The 24,715-nt window shown below is 40.2% G+C and overlaps 1 protein-coding gene across 1 annotated transcript in view; it reads right to left on the bottom strand.

Moving 5' to 3' along the window:
- Positions 1-2,046: 2,046 nt before the first annotated feature.
- sh3pxd2b (SH3 and PX domains 2B) overlaps positions 2,047-24,715 on the bottom strand; it is a 35,951-nt gene continuing 13,282 nt past the window's right edge. Inside the window, 12 exon segments of the mRNA XM_034140136.1 lie at positions 2,047-4,023; positions 4,025-5,461; positions 5,575-5,700; positions 5,794-5,840; positions 6,163-6,374; positions 6,534-6,651; positions 8,245-8,346; positions 8,618-8,749; positions 10,738-10,773; positions 11,229-11,254; positions 15,750-15,841; positions 21,173-21,249. Coding sequence (XP_033996027.1) covers positions 3,934-4,023; positions 4,025-5,461; positions 5,575-5,700; positions 5,794-5,840; positions 6,163-6,374; positions 6,534-6,651; positions 8,245-8,346; positions 8,618-8,749; positions 10,738-10,773; positions 11,229-11,254; positions 15,750-15,841; positions 21,173-21,249 — 2,495 coding nt within the window. The 3' untranslated portion in view covers positions 2,047-3,933.

The following is a 24,715-nucleotide window of genomic DNA, read 5'->3' as shown; positions in this document are numbered from 1 at the left end:
TGTCAAACATTGTTAAAGAAATAATAGATTAATTCAATACAAATTCATAGTATAGTATGTGGAAAATGTTGAAAAAAGTAATGGTATAGTTTGTCGACATTTTTGAAAAAAATCATAGAAAAGTATGTCTGAAAATATGAAAAAAGTCTTAGTTTAATTAATCAAAAAAGGTCATAAAATATGAAAAATGTCAAAGTATTTTATGTCGGAAAATATGAAAAAAGTTATAGTATGTCGAAAAAAAGTAATAGTTTAGTTGAAAAATGAAATGGGAGTACTCACTTGCATGATGCCGACAAAAGATGGCCATATAAACTCTACAGCAGGGCTCTCCAACACGTCGATCGCGAGCTACCGGTAGCTCGCGGGCAGCTTTTCAGTAGCTCGCCGCTCGATTATCGATGATAGCGTATGGTTGCTTATTGATTTTTCGGCCGCGGGTGGACAATAAAGTTTTTTTATTTTAGAATTTTTTCTGTCACACGAATATCAAATGGTCGGTGACGCAGAGATCAAGGAACAGACGTGACAGCACCACAGCGACAACACACACGGAGCAGTCTGCTTTCTCCACCAGCACCAGTCCAGAACCAACAGCAGAATGACCCGCTCTGAATCAGGCCCTGTCGCTGCGGCTCAGAGACACACAGGGAGGGATTTGTGTTTTTTGAAAAACACTCGTTATCGTCATGTCAAGTTTTTGGTGGATGTAATCAAGTCTTGGATTGCAGAGTATGAATGTCCTCTTGCTATTTTCAGTTGATAAATACTTGTGTAAAGTTTGTGAAGGCAGGAGGAAAGCTTCCGCGATCACCGTCTCCTCTGTTCCTCCAAACCCCGCCCCCTCCCTGAAAATAATGAGTGACAGGCTGATAGTGACCCGATAGAAACTTTATTATTCACTTAATCACTGATTGAGATATGATGAAGCTAACTTAATCTCATACATTCATGGGATTTATGTAACAGTAAGACAGAGAATGTAAGTGTGCACCCACATGCACTATTTTTTTTTTTTTTTTTAAATACTCCTGTTGTCTGCTGTGTTCAGACTCAAGTCCTGTGTGTGATGCCACATTCAAGACATTCAGTGTCTTTTTTTTTAACAGAAGACCGTTGCTAGAAGCTGCAGCTAGACTGCAGAAGTATTCGTTTTTTGTTTTTGAGGATGGAACCATTTTCACACACAGATATAGGGAGGCTAGACCTATACAATTGATTTATTATGGTTTATAATTTAATGTCAAGACGAAGAAGAAGAAGAAAAAGATGGCTGAACAACTGTTCAGTGTCAATCCTGTGGAGATCTCCAAAATAATGTTCAGCTTAAGTCTCAGCAAAACTCACAACATTTCTGGAGCCTTGTAGACCCAGAAAACTATAGAACATTCACCAAGCAGCACTGAAAATGTCTGCTTTATCTGGTTCTGTTTTTCATACCTTTGTGAAGCAGCTTTTTCTGACATGAATGTCATGAAATCTAAATACAGAACAATACTGACTGATGAACATTTAAATGACTCTATTAGAGTGAACCTAAGTGGGTCCAGCATACACCTGTATGGTGGACTCCATGCAGTGCCATTCATCTCACTAACAAAAGAGTGACATGCTTGTAAGGTGGTGATTAAGGACATTTATGTGAATGTTCAGTGATGTACTTATTATGTGGGCCATAATAATATGTGAGAAATCTTCGTTTTCTTGGACCTTGATGTGAAGTTAAGATTTGTGATAAGCTTTAGTTATTGCAATTTCACACGTGTACAAAAGTATAGCTTAATTCAACTGATGAGGGCTATGTGAATAAATGTAAGCGATGTGATGCAAGTAGCTCTTGGCCACTTTCATTTTTTGAAAGTAGCTCTCAGATGAAGAAAGGTTGGAGACCCCTGCTCTACAGGGATAATATGAGATGTGGAATGGTGCAACAAGAAAGAATAATCTAACAATGTTTTACTCTCAGAGTAAAAAATGAAACGACTTTAAGCAGTGACCGTTTTTCTTGGGATATTTGAAATATGAATTCTGAGAGCGTAAGACAACTGAATTGAAAAATCTGAAACTTTTATTGACTTAAGCAACATGAGACTTTATGTAATGAAAAGTACATAGCAAAAAAAGTATATATGATTACAATACTGAAATGATGACACCATCAACCCATACATTTTTCTTACCCCGTTCTGTACCTGCCTTTTGTCCTCATGAAATAACCCCCGACAATAACATTTTCTGTCTGGGAACCTTCAGCATTTTTCTGTATTAAACACGAACGTAAGGTGACAACATTATAGCGACTAAAAGCGGTGTTACAGCTTGTAGCCTTGTCTGATTGTTTAGCAAACAATTAACTTGTTTTTTACGTTCCAATTTTGCTTATTTATTTAGCAAACCTAACAATGTATGTAGACAATCATTTCTCGACAACCTGGTGAGAAATGAGAATCCAGTTCACATAATTCTTTAGGTTACTTTTTTTCAACAAAAACGACGCTGCTCTTTATACGTCCTCTTATTAGCAAATCCCATAATTCCAACAACTACATTCCTTCTTGGCTCTTTCTTCCTCTTCCTCAGTACAGAGTAAAATAGATGACAGAATGACCATCAAAGAAAAAGTGACAACAGCTAAGATATGCCTTTTCATTTCTGTACAATAAAAAATATTTAGCTATACTCACCATGCTTGATACCAGTCAAGCATTAATGTCAAACATTATTTTTATACAATGGTCATTCTTTGCTGTTATTTTAGCACCAGACTTCGGTTAACGAAAGACTTTACACTTACAATATTGTAAATCATTGCACATATCACTGTAGGTCACCAATTTCTTAGGTCAGACATCTGATACAGATTTGCAGATGTGCTCTTTAAGTCCCATTTCACACTTCTTTTTTTTGGGTGTAATATAACATGATTGTGGTCAAATACGTTCACACAGAGATTCTTTGAAACGTTTTAGTTTGTTTGCTCTAGCCTCATCTTTACATGGGTGAATATGTGTTACAGTGAGTATAAAAAACATGGCTAATAACATGTCAAATAAAATGCACTGTGGCATTCCTCCCCTTCGTTCAGCGTGTGCAAACCTCAAAATGGTTTTGTGTGAAATGACGGAAAAAAGTGCACATCTGTTACAAGTCACTGCAACCACAATTATGCAGCCAACAAAATAAAGCAATACATTAGCAGAAAACCTTATATGCATGTTTCTAGTATAACAAACAGTATTCTACTCGGCAACAATGTCTGTTTTAGTCACTTCTGATAGCACTAAAAAGCCCAAATGTAGTCGTGGAACTCCCCCAGTGAGTTCATGTGCAATCTTTGTCTCATAGATCTTTTTTGTCTACAGCTGGATTTGAACACCTAGCATTTTCTCCTGTGATGTAAAAGTTCGATATTTTTGTCAAACAACGAACTATATCGGAACTAAAGTGGGAAAAGTACTGCGGTGTGAACGCGGCTATTGACTATGTCTACAGTTGCATACAGTCTAATAAGCACTGAAGCACTTTGCATATAATATAGAGGCACGATATCATAGAAGGCATGGGTAAAGATACATTATCTGCTTTATTTCTGTGATAGGATCCCTATTTCCTATTTCCTATTCTAGAGTCTAGCCTAAGTAAAAGCAAGACTGACACAGGCTGGGACTAGAATACTGCAACAAAAGCAACACTTCTTACATGTAAAATTGAGATAAAAACCAAAGAACGTAAACATCATAGGACACAACAAGGTGAAGTGTTATTGCTGGTTCAGTTTGAGTAATGTTTTTTATCAAAATGAAACAAAAACGTTACTTAAAACAGTTATTAAAAAAAAGGTACCTATAAATAAAAAATGCCTATTAACTACAAAGTAGTGATATTTTGTTTGTTTGTTTAATCATGTGGTCATGGATTTGAGAGCACGTCGCACTAAGGTTTCTTGCTCAGGTAATTCGAGGGGATCCAGGTCTCGACTTCCTGTCCTACATTCTTACAGAACCACCAGCCGCTGCTGTTTTTTCTCCATCACTTCAAACACCGTACCCACCTTGAAGCTGGATGTTTGGTCATCCCCTTCAAAGTCTGCCACCGCTAAATACAGCTCATCCTTACTGGGCTCCATAAGTAACGGTGGAAGCTTGTCCTTGGGGGGGCCGGGCTTCAACTGAGGCTTGGGAGGAACCGGGACTTTATTACATTTGGGCTCTTCTTTATCTTTATTAGGAGGTGGTGGCATAAACCCCTTTGGTTTAGGAGGAGGGGGTCTGCTGAGGCTGGGTGGGGGGCCTTTGGGATGGTCCTGGATTTCTCTTAGAGCAGGTGGAGGCTTGGACTCGGTCGGGCTGGACGGGTCCGTCTTCTTTGGAGGTGGAGGTCTCCTTGGAAGCATATTGGGGGGTCTCTGTGGGGGTTCCTTGTGGGGAGGCACTGCTGGTTTTGCCGGAGGAGGTGAGATCTCCAGTCTGTGACCATTTATGTGTTTTGGGGGGAGTTTTGGCTCGTCGCAGTGCTTACCATTGCTGAGAGTAGGGATATGATGGGGGGGAGAGCTAGGGGGTGCAGAGGGATGGGAACTCTTTTCTGCTGTTGTGGCCCCATTCTGAGAGTTTGCCTCTGAGCTGGGATCTGCAGGTTTTGAAGGCCTCAGTTTGCTTCTCAGGTTAGTGATGTCGAGTTTGTTTTCTGCCGGAGGATCTGGCTTGGCGGCTGGAACCGGTTTAGGTCGGATCGATGGCTTCGGTTTCATAAACACTGCGGGGCCGGCTGCATCTGGTTTCTCCTCCTGTGCTTCTACTTTGGGTTTTGGCGGCTGCTTAGGTACGGGTTTCAGATTAAACTTCTTCACCTCCTTGGCAGAGATCTTGTGGCCACATTCAAGACCCATCTCATTCCGGAGGTGAAGTACTTTGCTTTTATCTTCTTTCTTGTTCTCAGGTGGTTTGTCCGGTTTGAAGGGGGCTGCTTTGGGTGGAACCAGCGGCATGATGACCCCAGGAGCTTGGGGTTTTGGAGGCAAAGGTTTGGAAAGATCAGGCCTCGGTTTCTCTGATACCTCCAAATCAAAGCTCTTATTAATGGACTCCCTTCGAGGAGGCAGAGCTGGTTTCTCTTCAGCTGGAGGGGCTGATGGGGCTGGAGGTAAAGGCCCAGCAAGGGTAGGGGGAACCTTGTTGGCACTGGCCTTCCAATCTCTCAGCTTAGGCCGGGCACAGGAGTCAGGGGCAGTGGTTGGCTCATCTGGTAAAGGCTTGGACCAGCTGTCATCTGTGCCTGAAACATTTGAAGAACCACCATTTTCCAGTCTCAGCTTCTCCATCTCATTGGGCAGAGGGGCAAGGAAGTTAGGGCGCACTGCATTGCTGGTCTTCTTGTACTTGTCGATAAAGGTGGCAGGGGCCCAGCCCTCTTTCTCATCAATCTGGATGTACCACCAACCACCATTATTCTTCTCTATCACCTGGTGGGTAAAAAAAGGATTGACTTCATTTTAATATATAAATTAATTAAAACATTTACAAAACCAAATATTTTGCGATATTGTTTTTTTTTTTTTTAAAGTGCTGCACCCACCTCAACTTTGATTCCAGCTTGGAAGCTTATACCATCAGGGATTGTGGTCTGGAAGTCTGCTATGGTGTAGAACTCTTCCTCAACCAGGGGAGCAACCGGTGGCTTGGGGAGGTTTGTACCACGTGGCTGTGGAATGTGAGAAAGAAGCATAAAAGGTTAACTTTGACTTTCCTATACAATAAAAATGTGTACATCTGAGATTTTAACTGGATCTCTTACAATAGTAAGATCTCTGCGTGGAGGAGGTCGGTGTCTTAATCCCACTTCTGTGGAGGAAAAACATATTTAGTCAATAAATAAGGTGTACATGCAAAGCAGTTTTATTTGTATTAATTCATATTACACAGGTTTTTTCAGCTTAGAGTACTTGTTATGCTCACTGCAGAAACTGTAAGCTAGAGTTAATCACTACCTTGTCAAATAGTTGAAGGTTTATCGTTTAACGTACCATAATATATTTGTACACTTCTAAGACTGTGTGTATGTTTTTTTGCATTACAGACAAACAGCTATAAATCATGTCGAGTGATGGAGCAGCAAAAAGTATAAAAAGCAAAGGACAATTTATATTATTTGAAATTCACTTACTGAGTTTGTTCTCAGAAAAAAAGGACAGTCTGTTTTCTTTTTGGCTGTTGTCTTGGTTCTCTTTGGCTGCATTATTTTGTTGGTTCTGCTTAGAAAGCCCATCTAAGTCATTGGTGCTGGCATGAGCAGCAGCGCCCGCTGTCTGCTTCTGGCCCTGGAGGTCGGTCTTCTTCAGGTAGGAGGCCGGGGCCCAGCCCTCAAGACCCTGATACCTGAGAGGGGGAAAGATGTGGCTTTAGAAACACTGAAAAAACTGGCTGTGTTGACCTTACAGGCAGTGGTTTGAGGTTAAGTCTTTTTTTTTTCCTTTATCATTATCTAAGGTCTGATGTCCCATTTCCGGAGTTTTTCACCCATCATTGATTTATTACCTGATCTTCCACCAGCCCTCCAGGTTCTTTTGAATCACCTCGACAATCATGCCTCTCTCCAGGTCGATCTCATCTTGGTCCCTGGCCGAGTACTGGTAAATCACTGTATACTTCTCATCTGCATTCATAAAAACACAGTTTAGTTAAATATCAGAACTTGAAGTCTGTCTTTCTGTACACAGGTTTACACAAAGCGGAGCAACAATAAATGCAGGATAATGGTATGGGAGACAAGGAACACAGTGGCAGACTCGGATTGCAATGGCTTTAAGCATTTTAAAGTCTAACTGAGATTAAAAAATAAACGTGTTGATATTTGTAGGCAGTGAAATTGTCTGTCTTTTTAAAAAGGTTTTAAAATATGTTCTCATACCAAACACTGTTACTATGTCATTTAGGATCAAAGTGCTTCAGATGTACATAAGCTAACTGATTTGAATGAGGCAAGGCTTGAGCAGCATCATGTGGAGAGAGTAGATACACACATGTGCAACACACAAAACACACAAACATCCTCCACAAATATTAAACACAAACAGGACAAACTTGCTACTGTACTAGATTTGCAGTCATTACTTCTATTATTTATACTGTTATTATGTATTGTAGATATTTTTTGTAGAACTGTGGTTTAATCAGATGTTTAATTCCTGTTAACGCAAACTATATTTTGTTCAATTATCAGAGTGAAATAAACAATCTACTTTACATGCAAGGATTTAATTTGCATGCTCGGATCTGTCATGCAACAAACATGTTATGCATACACATGGACAAACAAACATACACTCAGTTGAGCATGTGCACACACACATTTAGAATAGGGGGAGAAGAAAGGCGTGCGCTCCACCTTGCCCAAAACCAGTGCCGAATAGATCCCCTAATGTCCTGCGACGACCCATGTGCCTCGGCAGTGACCAGAATCTCCGAGGCACTGACATCCCAGCACAGTAAGTGAGGCAAAATAGGAAGTGAACGTTATATACGCCATCTGAAGGATGTTTCTTTAATCTTAATTGAAAGTATTTTCAGTACTGGCGGGCCTAGTAGAACTGACACTCTCTTTCAGTTTTGCATCTTCTCTAAGTATATATATTTTAAATATTAGTGTCACTTAATCAATCCATGCTTTATGGTATATTTAGTTACCTCTGATTCCCTTTTCCAATCTGTATGTACCAGCATGTTGGTAAAACTATTAGACCCTGCTACTGTCACAGAGGGTTTTATTGTATAACCTGTTCTTTCAAGAATTAGTTAAGATCTGTGAGGCCATCTTAGCCCCTATCATTGTCTTAGGAGTATTTAATAAACAATACTTGTAATTTGCTTCATATCAGTGAAATAGATGTTATAAAGATTGACTCAAGGGCTCAGACAGTACAATACAATATATGTCTTAAACCAAGACTATGGTCATTAAACATTACATTACATTTGTTCCCCACATCTGCACATTTTGTAACCTTGACTTCTGCTTCTTTTAATATATGGTGTCTTGTGTGTGCCAAAGACGTGGCACTAAAGGTTTTAAAAGGAACGGAAAAACGACAGAACAAAAAGGTTATTTATTATTGAACTTCTGCTAGCTAATTGGTAAGTAAAAGTGTACACATACAGTTGGGTTAGAGAGTTAAATATAGGGTCTCTTTTATCTAAACATCTACTTTAAAGAAAACAAACATCACCCTGAAGAAAAAAGTGTGTGTACCTTCTTCCCCTGGAATAGTGAAGTCATCAGGGTCATCCTGTGCCTCAAGACAAGTAGCAGGGACCCAGCCCTGGGCATCATCGGAGCTGATAAACCACCAGCCTAAATGAGAAGAATGGAAAAAACATTGATATACAAGATAGGTTGATGATATCTACATTACTAAGGATTTTTGGTAATTCACCTTTAAAATGTATGATGGATTTTTATGTTTTTCCTAATATACTCATTACTTTTCCACCCAAATGTACCCCAAATGTTAAACTACTCTCCATAAAGATCAGGAATACACATTTCCATCCACTACAATATTAAAAGTGGGATGCATCAAGATAAACAGTTGGTGGCGAAACATTGCACAATCTAAACTTACCAGACTCATTTTTTTCAATGACCTCGACCACCTGACCCACATGCAGGCTGACCTCAGAGCTCTCCTGCTTCTCATAGTCTGTGACTGCCACATACTGGTCGAGGAGGAGAGGGTCTGCTGCGGAGGAATCTCCTGTTAACGGGAACCAATCAGAACAGAGGCTGGTTAGCTCTTTTTTTCCTTTTCTCTCCTTTGTTAGGCAGGCTTAGGATGATATCTCAATAATGTAAAAAAGCCTCCACTCAATTCGCTCTGCTTTTCAGGGGGGCTCTTTGGAAATATTTGTTAATGTGATATTTAATGAATGTCCATTAATTTGGAATCCTATGATTGCATCTGTGCAGCTTTGAGATATTGACCTTTAGAATGTCTTGCATATCACTGACTGAAGGGGATATGACCTTTTAAAATGTCAGATTTTATACACACTCTCCAATTTAGGCATGATCTTTTCAAACCAGTCAAAATGCATAATAACTACTTTTTGATGATTATTATAATAATTTCAAGGTCAACATTTCTGCCAAAGCATTTTAATAAAAAGCTTTAAGTGAGGAGAGGCTTATCTAGATTATGGGGATTCACCCTGGCCTTGACATGTACTGTAGCAGACGAGGAAGCGGATGTGATTGGAGAAATGGAGTTAGGGAAACCGACAGAAGAATAATAAAGAGAGTAGGAGAATAGAAGTGAAGGTTATGGATTTAGTGTAGAGGGTTAAGTCAATCATCAGCATAGCTTTGACAACTTCCACAAAGAAACAAACTCACACCGCTAAGAACCTCCACCAGTGTTAGCACCAACAAAGCCTGGGTAAGATCCAATGTAACACACGAGGACTCAACCAGTAGCACACCTTTACATCACTATGGCTCATTTCTCTTGATTCATATGAAGAAACCCAGATAGATGACGTATAATTAGAGAATATGTTGGTTGAAACATTTTGTTTACTCAAGGTGCTGATTGACACCTTTTAAAATAATGTGTTTGTAACACACACACACCAAAACAATTCCTTCCTTTATCACTTGTATATATTTTCAATCAATATGCAATAGATTCTCAATTTTGTCAATCAGAAGTTTAATATTAGTATTGCAAAATGTATTAAAAGCTGAACTGGAGGAACACAGGTTAAGTGAAATGTTATGCAAACAACAACAATTAAAATATGAGGCAAGTTTTTAACTTGAAGATCCACTTGGCTTCCAAAATAACCAAAGTGACCCAAGTAAACTTACACACAACACTTAATACACTAAAGGCTCTTTGGTTTAAACTATTTATATCTAAACCAACCAGTAACAATACTTCTCCCTATAGAGCTCTGCAATGAAGAATGATTGAAAATGACTATCTCTGTACATTTCTCACATGTAAGTGTACAGTTAAAAATTCCATTGTCTTTACTCTTTTCTACCCCAGTCGCATTGCAACATACTTAAAGTGGACCTATCATGCTATATTTGAATAATATAGTGTAGGACCATACCTATATGAGGCATATTTATACTTTTTTTTTTCCAAAATACCAAACAGATCATGCATTTTAGCCATGCCTCATTTCGCTTAATTTGCACTTTTTTAGCCGTGTTTTTGCAAGGGCTGATTCTGTGAGAACAGCACCATCTACTGGCCTGACATATGTACTACAGCGTCTCCAGCGCTTTCGAACGGCAATGGCCGTGGCTGTCTCCTCCTGATTGGTGGAGTTGGCCCAATAGCCGTAGCGCCACTGTCCTGATGTCAGGACAGTGCTCAAATCTGGATCAGTTTTTATCAGATCCGTTGCAGCCCCTTTTTTAGAGATTTGGGTATGGAGGAAAATAGAGAGGGTTGTGTTTTCTGACACTTGGTGAGTTCCCTGGAACACCGGGGACACATATTCATGTATAAAAGACGTACAAAAGTGCATTTTGCATGATAGGTCCCCTTTAAATGCATCCAAGAAATGAGCCACCCAGGGTGTGACAATCAAACACTATATACTAAAGTTACTTTACGGAACCATTTCAAGCCCTAAGCCTCGAACCTGCCCAGGCCGGGGGAGGAGGGGGGGGAACAGGCCACTAGCAGCCTGCTGGGTCACACACACAGCATGACCAAGTGTTTACTACCTCGGTTTAGGAAAGCAGTCGCTCTCTCCACAATCCCTAATGGAAAGGAAAATGAGTGAGAAAAAAAACTGAAAAAAATGACAAGGAAAATTAAATAAATAAAGAGAAGAGAAAATATAAACACAGACAATAAAACAATGGAAAAAGTGATTTCCGTAAACAAAACTCCAGGAAAACATTTCAGACAATTGAGTAGAAACAGAAATAGTCTTTGTCCACGTAGCAAGAACGTTTGGGCTGTTTTGCGTGTGTAAAACTATATGACCACTAGATGGAAGTAATGTCAAATTATAGGATGAATAACAGATGAATTGTAGAAGACATGCACTCCTTTTTAAAATAATACATGGAAGTGGTGTCCCATCAAATCAGCGAAGTTACTACTGAAGCACATTTTTTAAGTCACATTTTTTAAGATAAAATAACAAAACATAGCCAAGGCCACCTAACCCCCTTTTTATTGGAAATACACAAATATACATGTGTCTTACCTGATTTCTTCTTGCTAATGGGTTCCCTGAAAAAGAAAATACATCATTACATTACTAACAGGTAATATCAAATCAGTTTGCAGAGTTTAGGAGATACTAATGAACAACAAATACTATTATAAATATGCATAAAAAGTGTTTTTCCTTTTAATCCACATGGATTAAATATGACATTACGTATTATTTTTTACTCCAAAGTTGATACAGTAGGTTGTTGTATATATGCATTTACTTCATTATACTACTAATTTTTTTAACCTTTCCTTTTCATTTTCAGTTTAAATCTTTGCATTGAAAATCAGCACATATTGTACTTTTTAAACATTTTGAATGGATTGAATTTGATCATATGTTGAATTGTTTCATTTGAATTTTGAATGTGTCTTGCTGCCATAGCACAACACTACCCTGACTACAGCAAATCATTACAATTTGCCAACACTATTGTAACCTATATGTAAAAAAATACACATCTAAAAAGATCTGCCTCTCCCTCCGATGCCGGCCAATGTGAATGAAAAGCCAAGATGAAATTTGATCTCTGAAATGCAGTCTGATGGTAAATTCAATAATCTGCTGTGTCTGGTTTAGACATTAGCCAGATAAATAGACCATCACTCCACTGCAGTAGTCTGGAGCTGATTCAATGTCCAGATGCACTGTGAAGTCAATGGTGGCTAATACTTAGCATGTCCCTCCCTCACTCAGACTCTCCCTCTTTGTCATCTTAATATTCATCTCTAACTTAATGACCTTCCTTTTTCCATCTCACATCTTCCATGTCTCCTTAACTCACTCCTTCATCTCCCTTGATCATTTATCTAAGCGACTACTGCATCTCAGTTTCCCTGCGTCAACATGAGCGCTTCCAGCCACATAAAGCTTTGTTCGATCCGCAGACCTGTTAATTGCAGAGGCTTAAGTCTCAATAAATCTATACCCATAAGCGTGCCCATTAATGTACAATAAAAAGTAATCCCCAGTAGGCCAAACCAAAGCAACACTAATGTAATGGATCATTACAGAGCAGGGATGTGTGTGCACAGTATGTGTTGTATTCTAGTTTTGAACCAAGCTGAAACCACCAACCAAGGTGAAACCAGGGTTACGTAACACACCGGATGCAGCCACTGACCATTTCATTGGCCTAATATAATTACTTCACTATAACTTGTTTAGGATATTAAATCAAATCTCCCAACTCATTCATATTTCTCTGAAGAACAACCAAAAATAACCCTTATTAATGGGAACATTCACATCAGGCAACAGGGTTTGAGTCCTGAGCGGCCAGATAATGTTTTATATGGATATATATTAACTTCTGGCTCTGATTCTTGCAGACCCATTCAAATGAAATCTATCATGTTTCTGCAGCTGGAGCCAAACCATACAGGTGCAAACCTTAGACGACTCATACAGTATTATTTCAAATGGTAACTTAAATCCGACCACTCATAATTCGTCGCCCTCTATCCCAACCTATCCTTGCTTCGACTCCTCCTCCTTCCTCTGCCCTTGTTATTTATAACCTCCTCTTCATTCTATCCACCTCTTATTTCATCTAAATCCACCATCCACCATTGCTCTACCTATGAACTCCCCTACTTTCTCTTTTCCTTTCCTTGCCCGATCTATGTTACAACACTTCCTCTCTACAGACTCCTTCCCTTCTCAGATACCAAATCTGGTTTCTCTGTGACCCTCTACTTCCTCTTTATATCGAATGACTCTTTTTCCTCTCCTCTTACTTGGCTGCTCTTAAGGAGAAACTCTAAGATGTTCCTCTGTGTGCAGTAGATTTATGGGCCATGATAAATCTGCTCGCACAGTGGCTGCTGTGTCTGTACACAAGCCCTGTTGTCAGTCAGCCAAACAACAGGCTGCACTAGCAGAACGCAGCAATCCAATTTCAATAAAGACAAACCAAGGTCTTTCCTATACAGTATTCATCTGCCTCAAGCTAATGCTCCCCCTCTGTCCTACCTCTCCTAACACATGCTTGGGGTTTTATAGGAGAGAGGAGGCAAGTGTCCTTGGCAACCTTCTCTGATTTTAATCATATACTGTAACTGGTAAACAGCTACTGCAGAGTGTTAAAGCTAGTGGTGTAATTTACCCATTTGTAATATCATAATGTACAGAGCAAGGGATTACACATATATTAAGTTTCTTTTTCAAAGAGAGTTACAGAATTTTGTTGTTTTCCCATCAGTACAAAATGATAGGATTAGAGAAGCATCTCTATATCAGTGTAGTTCTGAGCAATAGAGCAAACCCAGTAAACCACATGACTGCAATATAAAGCTAACTTCAAAGTGACATGAATCCATCAACGTAATGGATGACAATATGGCCGGCTTCTGCAAGCAGCCATTTCATATTCAATCTCCATAACAGCATTGTGTCCTGTTAATTGTCCTTGAGCAAGAACTCCCAGATGTTCGCTGAGTAAAAGTCACTCCTAATGGAAATTAACCTAATCACCCCAGAATATAATGGAAATATAGAGCTTATACACAACATGTATTAATAATTACATTAAATGCTGTTACACTAATAAACAAGTCAAAATATCTAGTTAAGGCTGTACTAAAAAAAACACTTTAGCAGACAGAAGACATGCCGACTCAGCAACACAGTGAATTATGAGCTGTAATGAACACACGCATGTAAACAATTCTCACAGCCATTGTCTCACTTTTGTGCCAACAAAAAAGGATCACTTTGAAATATGTTATAAATCCAACTATTCTACGCACAGTGGCTTTTGGGTTTTCGGACTCTCATTCACTTCATGAAATCGCTACAGCACCAGGAGGCAGCGGGACGTGTAACTCCGCCTCTGAGAAGTGCAGCACCAACGTGCAAAGAGCTGTGCCTTTTACGCAACGCCTTCACTGTGTTTACTTTCATTAGAACAGCTAAAGAGCGACCGCAGGCTGCTACGTTTTAACCACACACACCTCTACACACATCAGCTCTGCTCTGTGTCTGTGTGTTCGGTGTTTGTGTGTGTTCGACAATGGCATTTGTTTTCAAATGACCATGAACAGTAATTTACACACATCTGGTCAACTCCATATATGTGGGTGTTCCCAAATGAAAGAAATGTGTTTAATCTTAATGTCGCACTGTCTGCACACAAACACACACACATATATCATGCGCCCTGGTACATACACTATTCCGTTGTATTGGCTTTGATGCAATATTTCTTTGTGCACAGACACAGTTAGGAAAACAATGAGACAGTGTCATATGGGAGCACTTTAGACAGACCATGGAGAAATGCTGTGACCCTGCTGAAGGGGAGCCAGGGCAGGAGGCTTAACATGTTGATGTAAAATATTTGTGTTGTACTCCTGTTATCACTTTAGAGCCCTTTTAGAACCACAATATGTTTAACTGATTTAATTGTGGAAACTGGGGGAATTTCGTATGATTTGACTTGTGACTTGCTTGACTTGACTTGCTTGACTCTCACCACAGTGACTTGGGACTTGCTTGAGACTTGTAGGTTAAGACTTGAGACTTGCTCATGACTTGCACATGTATGACTTACTCCCACCTCTGCAAATTAATCAAAAGGTAGCAGCAGTTTTAAAGAGCCTAAATGTCAAGGTGACTTTGAGAGACAACACACACTGTTGCCTGAAACTCAGAAAGACCAATGAATGATGTGACCAAAATGAATAAATGATGTGTTAAAATAAAAATGGATGCAGATTCAGCAGATTTTTTGTCTTGCAAATTGAAACCCCAACTCCCTTACATGGGCTTCCTCACTGATGTCCCAACATGCACTCACGGAATAAATCGCAGGACTTATCAACTCAATTTCCTGCCGACTGAGGAAACTTCTCAATGCCCGGTGCTTCACATCAGTATGTGACGACAAAGAGGTTTAAAACTAATAACTCGGCTGAAAGCTCTTGGTGTAAAAACCATCTCCAGGGTCAACATGTCAGCTGCACATTATGGTCTCTGTGAAAACGACCACCCATAACCTCCACTGCCTAAAGTGGTAACTGTAATAACAACACATTTGTAACTGAGGCTCGTGTGCGTGTCAACGCGTGCTTGTACGTGTCGGATACTGGCATTCATTGCCTGCTGACGTCTACGTTTTGGCACACATTATCTGTCAGCGCTGGATATGACCCGAATGTGCCGAGTGATATTTACAAGAGACAGTCAGAGCAGGTCTACACGCCTTCGGAGCACCCATGCAGCCTCAGCTGTCTGGAGCCTGTTGGCTGAACTGACCTGCTGCTACATGCTAAAATGCTAACTCAGCGTTCAAAAAGGACACATTACGTGTGTTTTTGCTTTAAAACTTTGACAGGAAGTAGTGCAAAGATATGAAATCATATCCATTAGAGGGCGTAATGGATGCTCATTATCGGCAGGCTGGAGGTAAATGTTGGCAGGATGTGACTTGACATGACATCATTAAGGGAAAACGTGTGTTTTTCTTTGTACATTATGTGGTTGTGTCTGCCCATGTCTGGTACTCACTCCTTGGGTGGGTTGATATCTTCAGGTCTGGTTTCGAAGAACACTCTGACCTCTTCGCACTGGGAGATGTACACTGGAAGCTGAATGAGGGCCTGCAGGCACAAAGCAGAAGACTGAGTTAATCACATAAACTGACAAGTACAATCACTCCAGTGCATACAGAAGTCAAGCAGAGGTTAAATATAGTGTTCATGACTGTCTGGGCTCCCTAAAGTCACGGAGCAAGCAATTACTACAGACATTATTTAAGAGGCATTCTCAGACTTCCCTCCTCACAGGGGAGGAGAATAGTGTTACAGTGTCCAAAAGGCATGATGAAACTTGTTTTATCTAAAAGGCCTGATGGTGTTTTGGCTTTAGTTTTTACACAACATAAAAAGTGTTTGTCCCCTTGAATGCTTTGACAAAGAATTGTTTTTCTCTATTAAGATTTCATTTCCCAAACAATTATTTGCACCATACATGACATATTTGGATATCCTCAAAATGTTGTTTTTGATAACCCAAGTTGTTTGTCGCCTATTTTACATAAACGCAACAATCATAGGTTCTTATTGTTATGCAATTGACTCCGTTGGTGTTCAATTTCCAGATGAAGAGAACAAACTAGTTATTTCCCGTTGTCTTTCTGCAGTGTTTTTCAATCACACCAGCTGGTTTTTTTCTGTTTTTTCGTTCATTGACCCGTCTCGCCTACCTTCCTCCCTAATCTTTTTCTTCTGTGGAGCATTACTGGTGGCAGAGTGATGGGCCCTGACAACAAGGCTGGAGATGAAAGAAAAACCGCCACATTCAGTTTTCTCTTTATTGTTGTGATCACTCTCTTGCACACACGTCTGATAACATCATGTTATCCCACAGTCTCTGTTTCTTAGCCCTTTCTTTTTTAGTTTTCTCCTGAGTCTGTGTTTTATCTGATTCTCCTACTCTTTCAATCTCTTTCTACCAAACCACTAAAGGGCAGCAGTGAAACGGATAATCACCTCAACACCCTGATGTCCCAAACCAGGAGACAGAATAACTCCCGCCAACGACCCTGTGGTGACTGTCTCTCTTACAGCGGGGAGCTAAGCCACTCCCTCTTCTTCTTTTGCTGGCAGGCTTAGCTCAATGCTATCCATCACGCTTCCTCTGCCGGCCTATACCTCTGATTTTAATACTCCTAAGTGTTTCAGGCCTGTCCTTTAAAAAGAGCAGAATCTATGTCTACTTCTCTCACTCTCAGACACAGTCATGTAACGTCATGACTGACAGAAATAGAAAGGAAGCCAAATACTCAACCAAGGTGCCCTTGTCCCATGCGCCACATTTGCCTTGTCATACTTATGACTATACCTGCATGCCAAAAGCTTGTGTTAGAGGAGAGGACTGGGAATACTGCCATGGATAGAGTATAACTAGTGTTTTCCATTAGCCGTAGAGTATAGTGCTCACATGTTTGTATGTGATTCATGGCACATACAATATAGCTTGATTAAGATGCACCCACATGACCTCAAAATCTACATTTTCACAGTAGCTTCTTCCATAAATTGAGACTCTAAAGCTAAGTAGCTGGTTTAAAGGTCCCATGTCATGCTTTTCCGGTTATTACCCGTCCCCTTGTGTGTTATGAAGGTTTTTATGCATGTAAGTGGTCTTCAGAGTCACAAACCCTCAAAGTACACCCTGTAGCGAGTAAAACTCTAACACAGAAAAGACCTGTCTATGCTGCCCCAGAACGCCTCGTTGGAGATTTCTCTTGTTCTTCCTGGGTACAGTGACGTGCCCATACCCAAATGGACCCATTGGTTCTAATGGACCAATCCGTGGAGCTCCTCACACACACACACACTCTCTCTCTCTCTCTGCGGCGAAACTGTGACGCGCTGGGAGGGGGGGTGCGGGTGCTAGTGGAGCCTCGCAGATGGGGGGTGCTGCAGCCCCCTCAGCATCCCCTCCTTCCCGCGTCCATACGCGATTTCTCGCTGTCTCGCAGACCCCACGCAGCAAGCAGGAAATGAACCCAGCTCACACTGTGAGCTGCGCAACGCGCAACGTCCCACCAACACGGCACCCAGACCCCACGCAGCATTCTCATCTGTTTGTCTTTACTGGTGTCATTTTCTGGTTGCTAACGCCATTGTAACACATAATCACTGATGCACCGCTGTAACGGTGGTGATCTCATCAGAACAGAGTGGGCGAGCTGACCAATCAGAGCACAGTGGGCTCATAGGGAGGGGGGGCAGGAGCTCCAACAAGCCATTTAGGACAGAGTGAATACACATACTATACAGAGATGCTGTATGAGAAACCAATGTGATTTTTGGAAAATTGCACGATATAAATCTATTCTAGTAGACCTCAACAATGGAATTATGATCAGTAGAAATGGCCATGACATGGGACCTTTAAGAGTTTTTATGGGTGACCTCCAATGTTTATTCCCTCAGCTGACACTGTTGCACTGTGTCTGAGGTCAGAGTGCATCCTAAACTGGCCCTCCTCTCCTTGGATTTATTCCTCCCCTCATGTCAGCCTGTGGGCCGTCCTCTCATTATAATTCTCCCTTGGGAGGAGACGCGAGGGAGGCTCAGGGTACATTACAGCAAATGGACTTTATGGGTGTTCTTTACAGCAGGCAGCATTAAGGTAATTGTGTGTGCTCGTGTGTGTGCTCGTGTGTGTGTGTTTGTGTGTTTTTTTTCTCCAAGGAAAAAAGGTAATGGAAATGAGAGATCTATTTGTGCACTCCAATAAGGTACAGTGCATTGTGAATGCATCTGAGCACAATAACTTTGCACATGTACATAGAGCTAGTAGATATCCTCAGTTGCAAGGTTATATTTTTCCCTCTGATACATCTCAAATAAATCACTACAAAATTGTGGCGACTCTTTTGAAAAAAAGAAAGAAAATAAAGACATTTTGAGGAAATAGACTTCCTTAAATTGTAGTATTTCAGTTATAGAACTCTTTTATATATATATTTTAATTACTGGCAAATTAAATTGATGTTAAAACGACTTTATAACTCTTTGATGTGATGCATTTCAAGATGTGTGACCTTCCAAGTCATCCTAGCTCAGCAGTCTTACTCTTGGTTTATGCAAACAGTCCCTGACTCCATATTCTTTCTTTCCTTCTTTCTTCTCTCCGACTGCGTTTCCTGAGCTGAATAAAAACACAAAACTTAACAACCGGGGAAATTCCATATGAGTCAGGTTAAAGCCTCAGCTGTACAACAGAAGGGCTGAATCAGCTCTTCTCTAGAGAAAAACATGAATTTTCATGTTGTCAACCTGGGTGCGTGTGGGGGTGGATGAAAGTGCCATTTTTGTGCTTACGGACAAGTTCAGATTTGTTTGAGAAGTTCTTTAGCAAAATCATTATGTGAAAATATAAACATCACTAAGCTTAAACCCTCAATAATGTTGACGAAATGTGGATGTCAATCAAAGACCCAACCTAACAAAACAATCAACATTAAAAGTGTTTTTCAGACATTTCCATAACAAGACCCTCGAATACAGCAAGACAAACTGGTGTAAAAACTTCTCAGCTATTCCCATAAACATCCACACCCATCGACATGAACAAACAACTTTACCCATTACTCCCCCAAACTTTTATTTTTCACATAAGTGTTTAAAGATGTTGCCTACACCATCTGTACATTCCTTTAACCCCAGACGACATTTGGTGAAGTAGAGCTTTATATTCTCCAGTCCCTCCAGTTTGCACCGATGTTCATCATACATAAAGAGATGTCTTCACTCTGAGGCCTTGTGACCTATCAGCACCATAACAGAAACGAACGTGAACAATGATGGTTTCACTAGGCTCTTTATGGAGAAGTGATACAATAATACAGGTGAAAATGCATGAAGGTATGAGTAAGGGCTAAGTCAGAACTAACATCCTACCTCAGAGAGACAGATGGAGTTGTGTGTTTGGGTTAGAGGCCCAAAGGCAAGCTTGTAAAATAAAGAGAAAATAACACAACCTATGGGTTGTGGATGTGCTGACTGGAGCACACTCAGCAAGCTCTCTGCCTTTGGCACAACTCTCTGCAGAAAGTAACCACTTCAACACGAGATCCATCAACAGCTCATCCATCCTAGTGTTTCTGAAAATATCCGTTTGGAGTTGCCCGATCATAAAAGGTAATGAACCCAGGTTGCAAAACAAACTCAGTCAGTGGTTTCTGCAGATAAACAGTTGGCAACCTAATAAAAAAAATGGAAATGTTGTACATTTATTGTTTTCTTTAATGGAAAACTATTCCTTTGATTTAATTTCAAGGGCAAACAACCTCATCTTGGTGCTAAGAAGCTGAACATCAATCACGGTTTATTCATTGATGTTGCCGTAGTTACATTTATGTCAAATTGCAGCAATTAGTTGCTAGCTATTGGCAGTTGTATGGGTGCAGTTCTGCTACAGTGGAGCCTGAGAATGTACAGTTGCATTTTCTCTGGATGCCAAGTGATTAATCTCTTTGGTAAAAGCCATGTAATAGGGTGGATAATGCACAGATTTTACATTCTCTGTATTAACTGGTGGAAATGGCTGCAGTATTTTTAAAAGGATAAAACTGACACCACAAACACATTACACGCTCTTTAGAAGTGGAGTTCATCATGTTTTTTACCGCTGACAGCAACTTAACAGCGTAAACATATTAAGGACATTTCTAAATGTCTTCTGGAGGTTAATCGTACATTTGGGAGGAGATAGGACGTCTTATTCGCATTTCGCCACACACAAACCAATTTTTGCCCTTTCAATATGGATCCCTTGAGATAGACTCTCTTTGAGTTTGTCTCCTTTAAAAGGGAGGTCAGAGTCAGCTACAGAGCACCTGGGGAGATTTTAGGACACCTCAGCAGGCTGAATGCCTTCTGTCACAAAGGCCTGCTCCAGGGAATTTAGCATGACACACACAGCACAGTGCAAATGTTCAAAGCAAGGGCAATGGCATAATTCATACAGCTGTTCTTGGAACACTGTAATCCTAGAAACACTTTTGTTATGAATCTCCAGTAGTGTGTCTATGAGCTCAATATAACTACATCTTTCAATAGGAATATCTGACAGATAATGTCCCAAATGTGTAATCCAAGACATATTCAACCATAAACGAGCTACTCCTGAAATCAGATGGTAGGGTTGTTTAGTGTAATCCTGAATGTGCTAAAATAAACTGGACTTGTGGATCTCCTTTATACACAGAGGTCATGAAAAGATTATTTTCCATTTTCCTGTTCATGACTTAGTTGACACATTGTGGGTGGGATCATTTTTTCCTAGCCCTTGACCCACTGTACTTTCTATCTTGGTTTTAGTACTTTGTATTAAAGATTTAAATGGTCTCTGGATAGCTTTTCACATGACTATTGGACATTTCCACATAAAGAAACAGTATGGTTAATACTCACCCTGCAGTACTCGTTGATGGGCCTTAGCCTTTTCATGGCCACATCTCTGATATGGCTCCTCCTAAACAGGATCTTCCCTGTAACAAAGTATGTATAAAAAGTGACTTGGAATTCAGGAAAGCCAAACTTATAAACACATATTCATCAGCAGCAAAAGGACATAATCATTTCTAATTATTGCTCTTGCTGTAATAGGAAAGTATGTATATGTTACATAAATAAAAATAAAAATATATTAAAACATGAAATGTTTTACTTTGTCAAGAGCAACTTTGAATAGGTAGTGATCCACTGAGGGACAACAACGACACTGTGGCTCTTTAAAAGAATGGTTAGTGAATTAGCATGCAGACACAATACAGTCGTGTCATCAATAACTCTGACAGCACAATGAGGTGGGTAAGGAGCTAGGTGAATAGCTGGCCTTTTCAAGTCATGAATAAATGATTTTGGGAAAGCAAATTACGTGTGCATGGCAGCTTAAATGCTATTCCCCTGCTCTTATCTCTAGGCCCAAATACCCACAGGCACCGAGCCTGGCCGCCATAACAATAACAAGAAATGGCTTCAAATAGGCCTCTCAAAACACTATTTTAACTTGACAGCAGGACATTTCAGAGCCAGCATCTATTTTCCCTACCAAGACGGCTCTAATGCAAACATATAAAATGGGCAGGAAGTCAAGGCTGCAACGAGATCCTGAACAGAGAACGGGACATGTTTTGAGAAGTTACTGTATCCCCTCCATCAAGGAGTTATGGTATTTATTTAGAATATATTTAAAACAGACTTGCTGAAACAAGAATTTATCTCACAGAAGATCGCCACTGGGCAGTCAGCCCCCCTACAGCGCCACCCTTTTACCTATGTTACTAAAAATGCCTTTCTGCTTCCTTGACCCATACAGCTCGAAACCACATGTGTTTGTTTTGTGTATTTGAGTGAATGACATATTGATGAAATGACACAGAGATTGTTTGTGATCATACCAGTATCTGATTATGAATATGTATGCCCATATGTTACCGTTTGTCTTGTGAATCAAGATTGCATAAAATGATCCATGGAGGAAAGGAAAAAGGGAGAATGTGTAATGAGGCTGCTGAGTGGATTGAGGTGCGGTGACTTCCTCAAAAGAACTCAGATCTCACACATGTTACACAAAAAACACAAACACCCAACTCCCTAAAACACAACCTCTGTACTCTGTCCAACCATCCCATATCTGACCTTAACCTACTAGCTGACTCAGATGCACGACGAAACCAAAGGCAAAAAAAAAATCGACTTCATAAAGAAGCATGGGAGGGAAAATGAGTGATCCCCAATACAATATTGATTGTTTTTAGTTAAACTCATGTTTGATGTTAAATGGTTATAATAATGTTTGTATCAATGTTACAGATGTTAGAAATGTATGTACAAATTAAACAAATTAAATCCAAATTCTTAGATCTTTATTTACAAAAATAAACCACTGAAATGTGATACAGTAAGATAGACATGGATTTAGTCATAAGATTGTATATGAAACCTTTGTCTCAAATGTGAAACTTGACAAACAGAAGTCAAAAGCTATCCTTTAAGGTTGTTGTTCTCAAATGCTGGAAAAAATGTCTGGCTGCTGTAATGAGTGTGTGGATAAGCGACAGAGAGTTGTTATACTTTACCACACTCACTAGGGATCTAAAACTAAAATTGGACCTCAATTTGTTTCTACTTTACAATTAGATACGTGAGCATTACAGTTTCCACAGAGCCACCAGCATGGCTGTAGACTATTTCGTCTCGTTGACATGGTCTAAATGGCCTGACCAGCCCAATTTCTTACCACATTTATCAAGAGGGGAACAGTATAGTAATATATGAGGGAGACTATTAAAAGGAGAGATTAACTAGATGAAGAATGAGAGAAGACATTTTAAATCACTAAGGAGTTGGCAACAACTTGCCAGAGCCGACGAAAGGACACACGGTCAGGACAGCTCACGAAAAAAAGAGATTTGAAAGTCAACCCCTCAATGCCTTCAGTACTTCTCCTCCTCCCTTCCTCTCTCTCCGTGTTTCTTCCTCTCCTCCACTAGTCACTCCTCAAACAGAAAGCTTTCTTGACGGTTTTCCAAAGCTCTCAGGGGTCAGTACTGACTCAACACTGCCCACTCTGTATGCAGGGCAGCTCATGGGTGCAGCCGAGAAAAAAGGCTTGTTTAGGGAAGGAGGCGGGAGGAAAGTAAAGCTGCTGCCTTGGAGCCATGGCAGAGGCAGGGCAGACGTTATGGTAAAACTCAGAGCTAGCAGTGACCAGAGTCTCAAACAACTCTTGTTTCCTGGGGTCAGGGAGTTGGATGGACAGAAGAGACAGAAAGAGATTTGAACACAGAGGCTCTTTATTATACACCTCAGACACAGAAAGCTGTTACAACACTCACCTCTTAATCACTGGACTAACCACACATCAATTCCTCCCATTTAACTGCCCTAGAGTTGCTATTAAAAATTGTTTTGAGTAGCTAAAACCTTCAAATAACACCAAGGCCGTAGACTTAATACATGGACTTCAGTCAGATTTCAGTCACAAAATTGAGGACAGTAAATTGACCTTGAATTGACTGCTTTGAAATTCGACAACAACTCCATAAGACATGTCTGCTGCTACTAATTTCAGTAGACAAGCGCAGTAATTGCTTTCCCTTCAGGCAAAGGATGAACATGATTTGAATGACGCATAAGCAACTAGAACACTGTAACTGTTCGGTTTGTCCTTCATAGAGATCCGACTGTGGAATGTGTTATTCATACCAACAGAAACATATTTGACCTGCCTGACATACTGTGCCTCCTACTGTGGCAGGCAGAGAGATCCCCAAGCAAACGAGATGAGGCTGAAAAAAGAATGTACTGTATATATATATATATATATATATATATATATATATATATATATATATATCATTGATAGGAGAAGGGAACCCAACAAAACTAAATCAGAGTTGTGGAATAAGAGTTCATGAAAAGAATAAAACCCCTTTATCATGCAGGGGCCCTAAGAAAAAAAGACCCACATTCCATCTTAGGTTTTGACTCATAGCTTAACAACACCAACTTTGGATAATTGGTATCAGCTCTTGTTCAAAGGCTGACCTGCTGGGACCCCCTTAAAGAGCGTTGCTCAGGGTTCACCGGATCAAATGTATCACTTTTATCTAAATGTCAAGATCCTTTCAAAAGGAAACAAATTGAACACCATAAGAGAACTGGCGTATAGATACTCTGCACATGGGATGCAATCTTGAAATAAAAAAAATAGTCTACCTCCTATCCTATACTTGTTTTGTGTAATCATGCAGTGTAACAATACAGAAGCCAAGCTCTTTGGTGTGTAAAGCAAAGCAGATATTCTGCACTATCCACACATGCAGACTAGCCACTTTGCTGATGTGGAGATACTAAAGAAGTAAAAACAGCTCGCAGCCTTGAACAAACCAAACCGAGAAGAGAAAACCACTTCCTTGCCTTGTTAGGTTAGTCTCAGCCCACAGTCCA

The sequence above is a fragment of the Trematomus bernacchii genome, unplaced genomic scaffold (genome assembly GCF_902827165.1).
Source record: "Trematomus bernacchii unplaced genomic scaffold, fTreBer1.1, whole genome shotgun sequence".
NCBI classification, from domain to species: Eukaryota; Metazoa; Chordata; class Actinopteri; order Perciformes; family Nototheniidae; genus Trematomus; species Trematomus bernacchii.
Note: the sequence above shows the minus strand (reverse complement) of the source record. Positions and strands in the feature narration are given on the sequence as shown.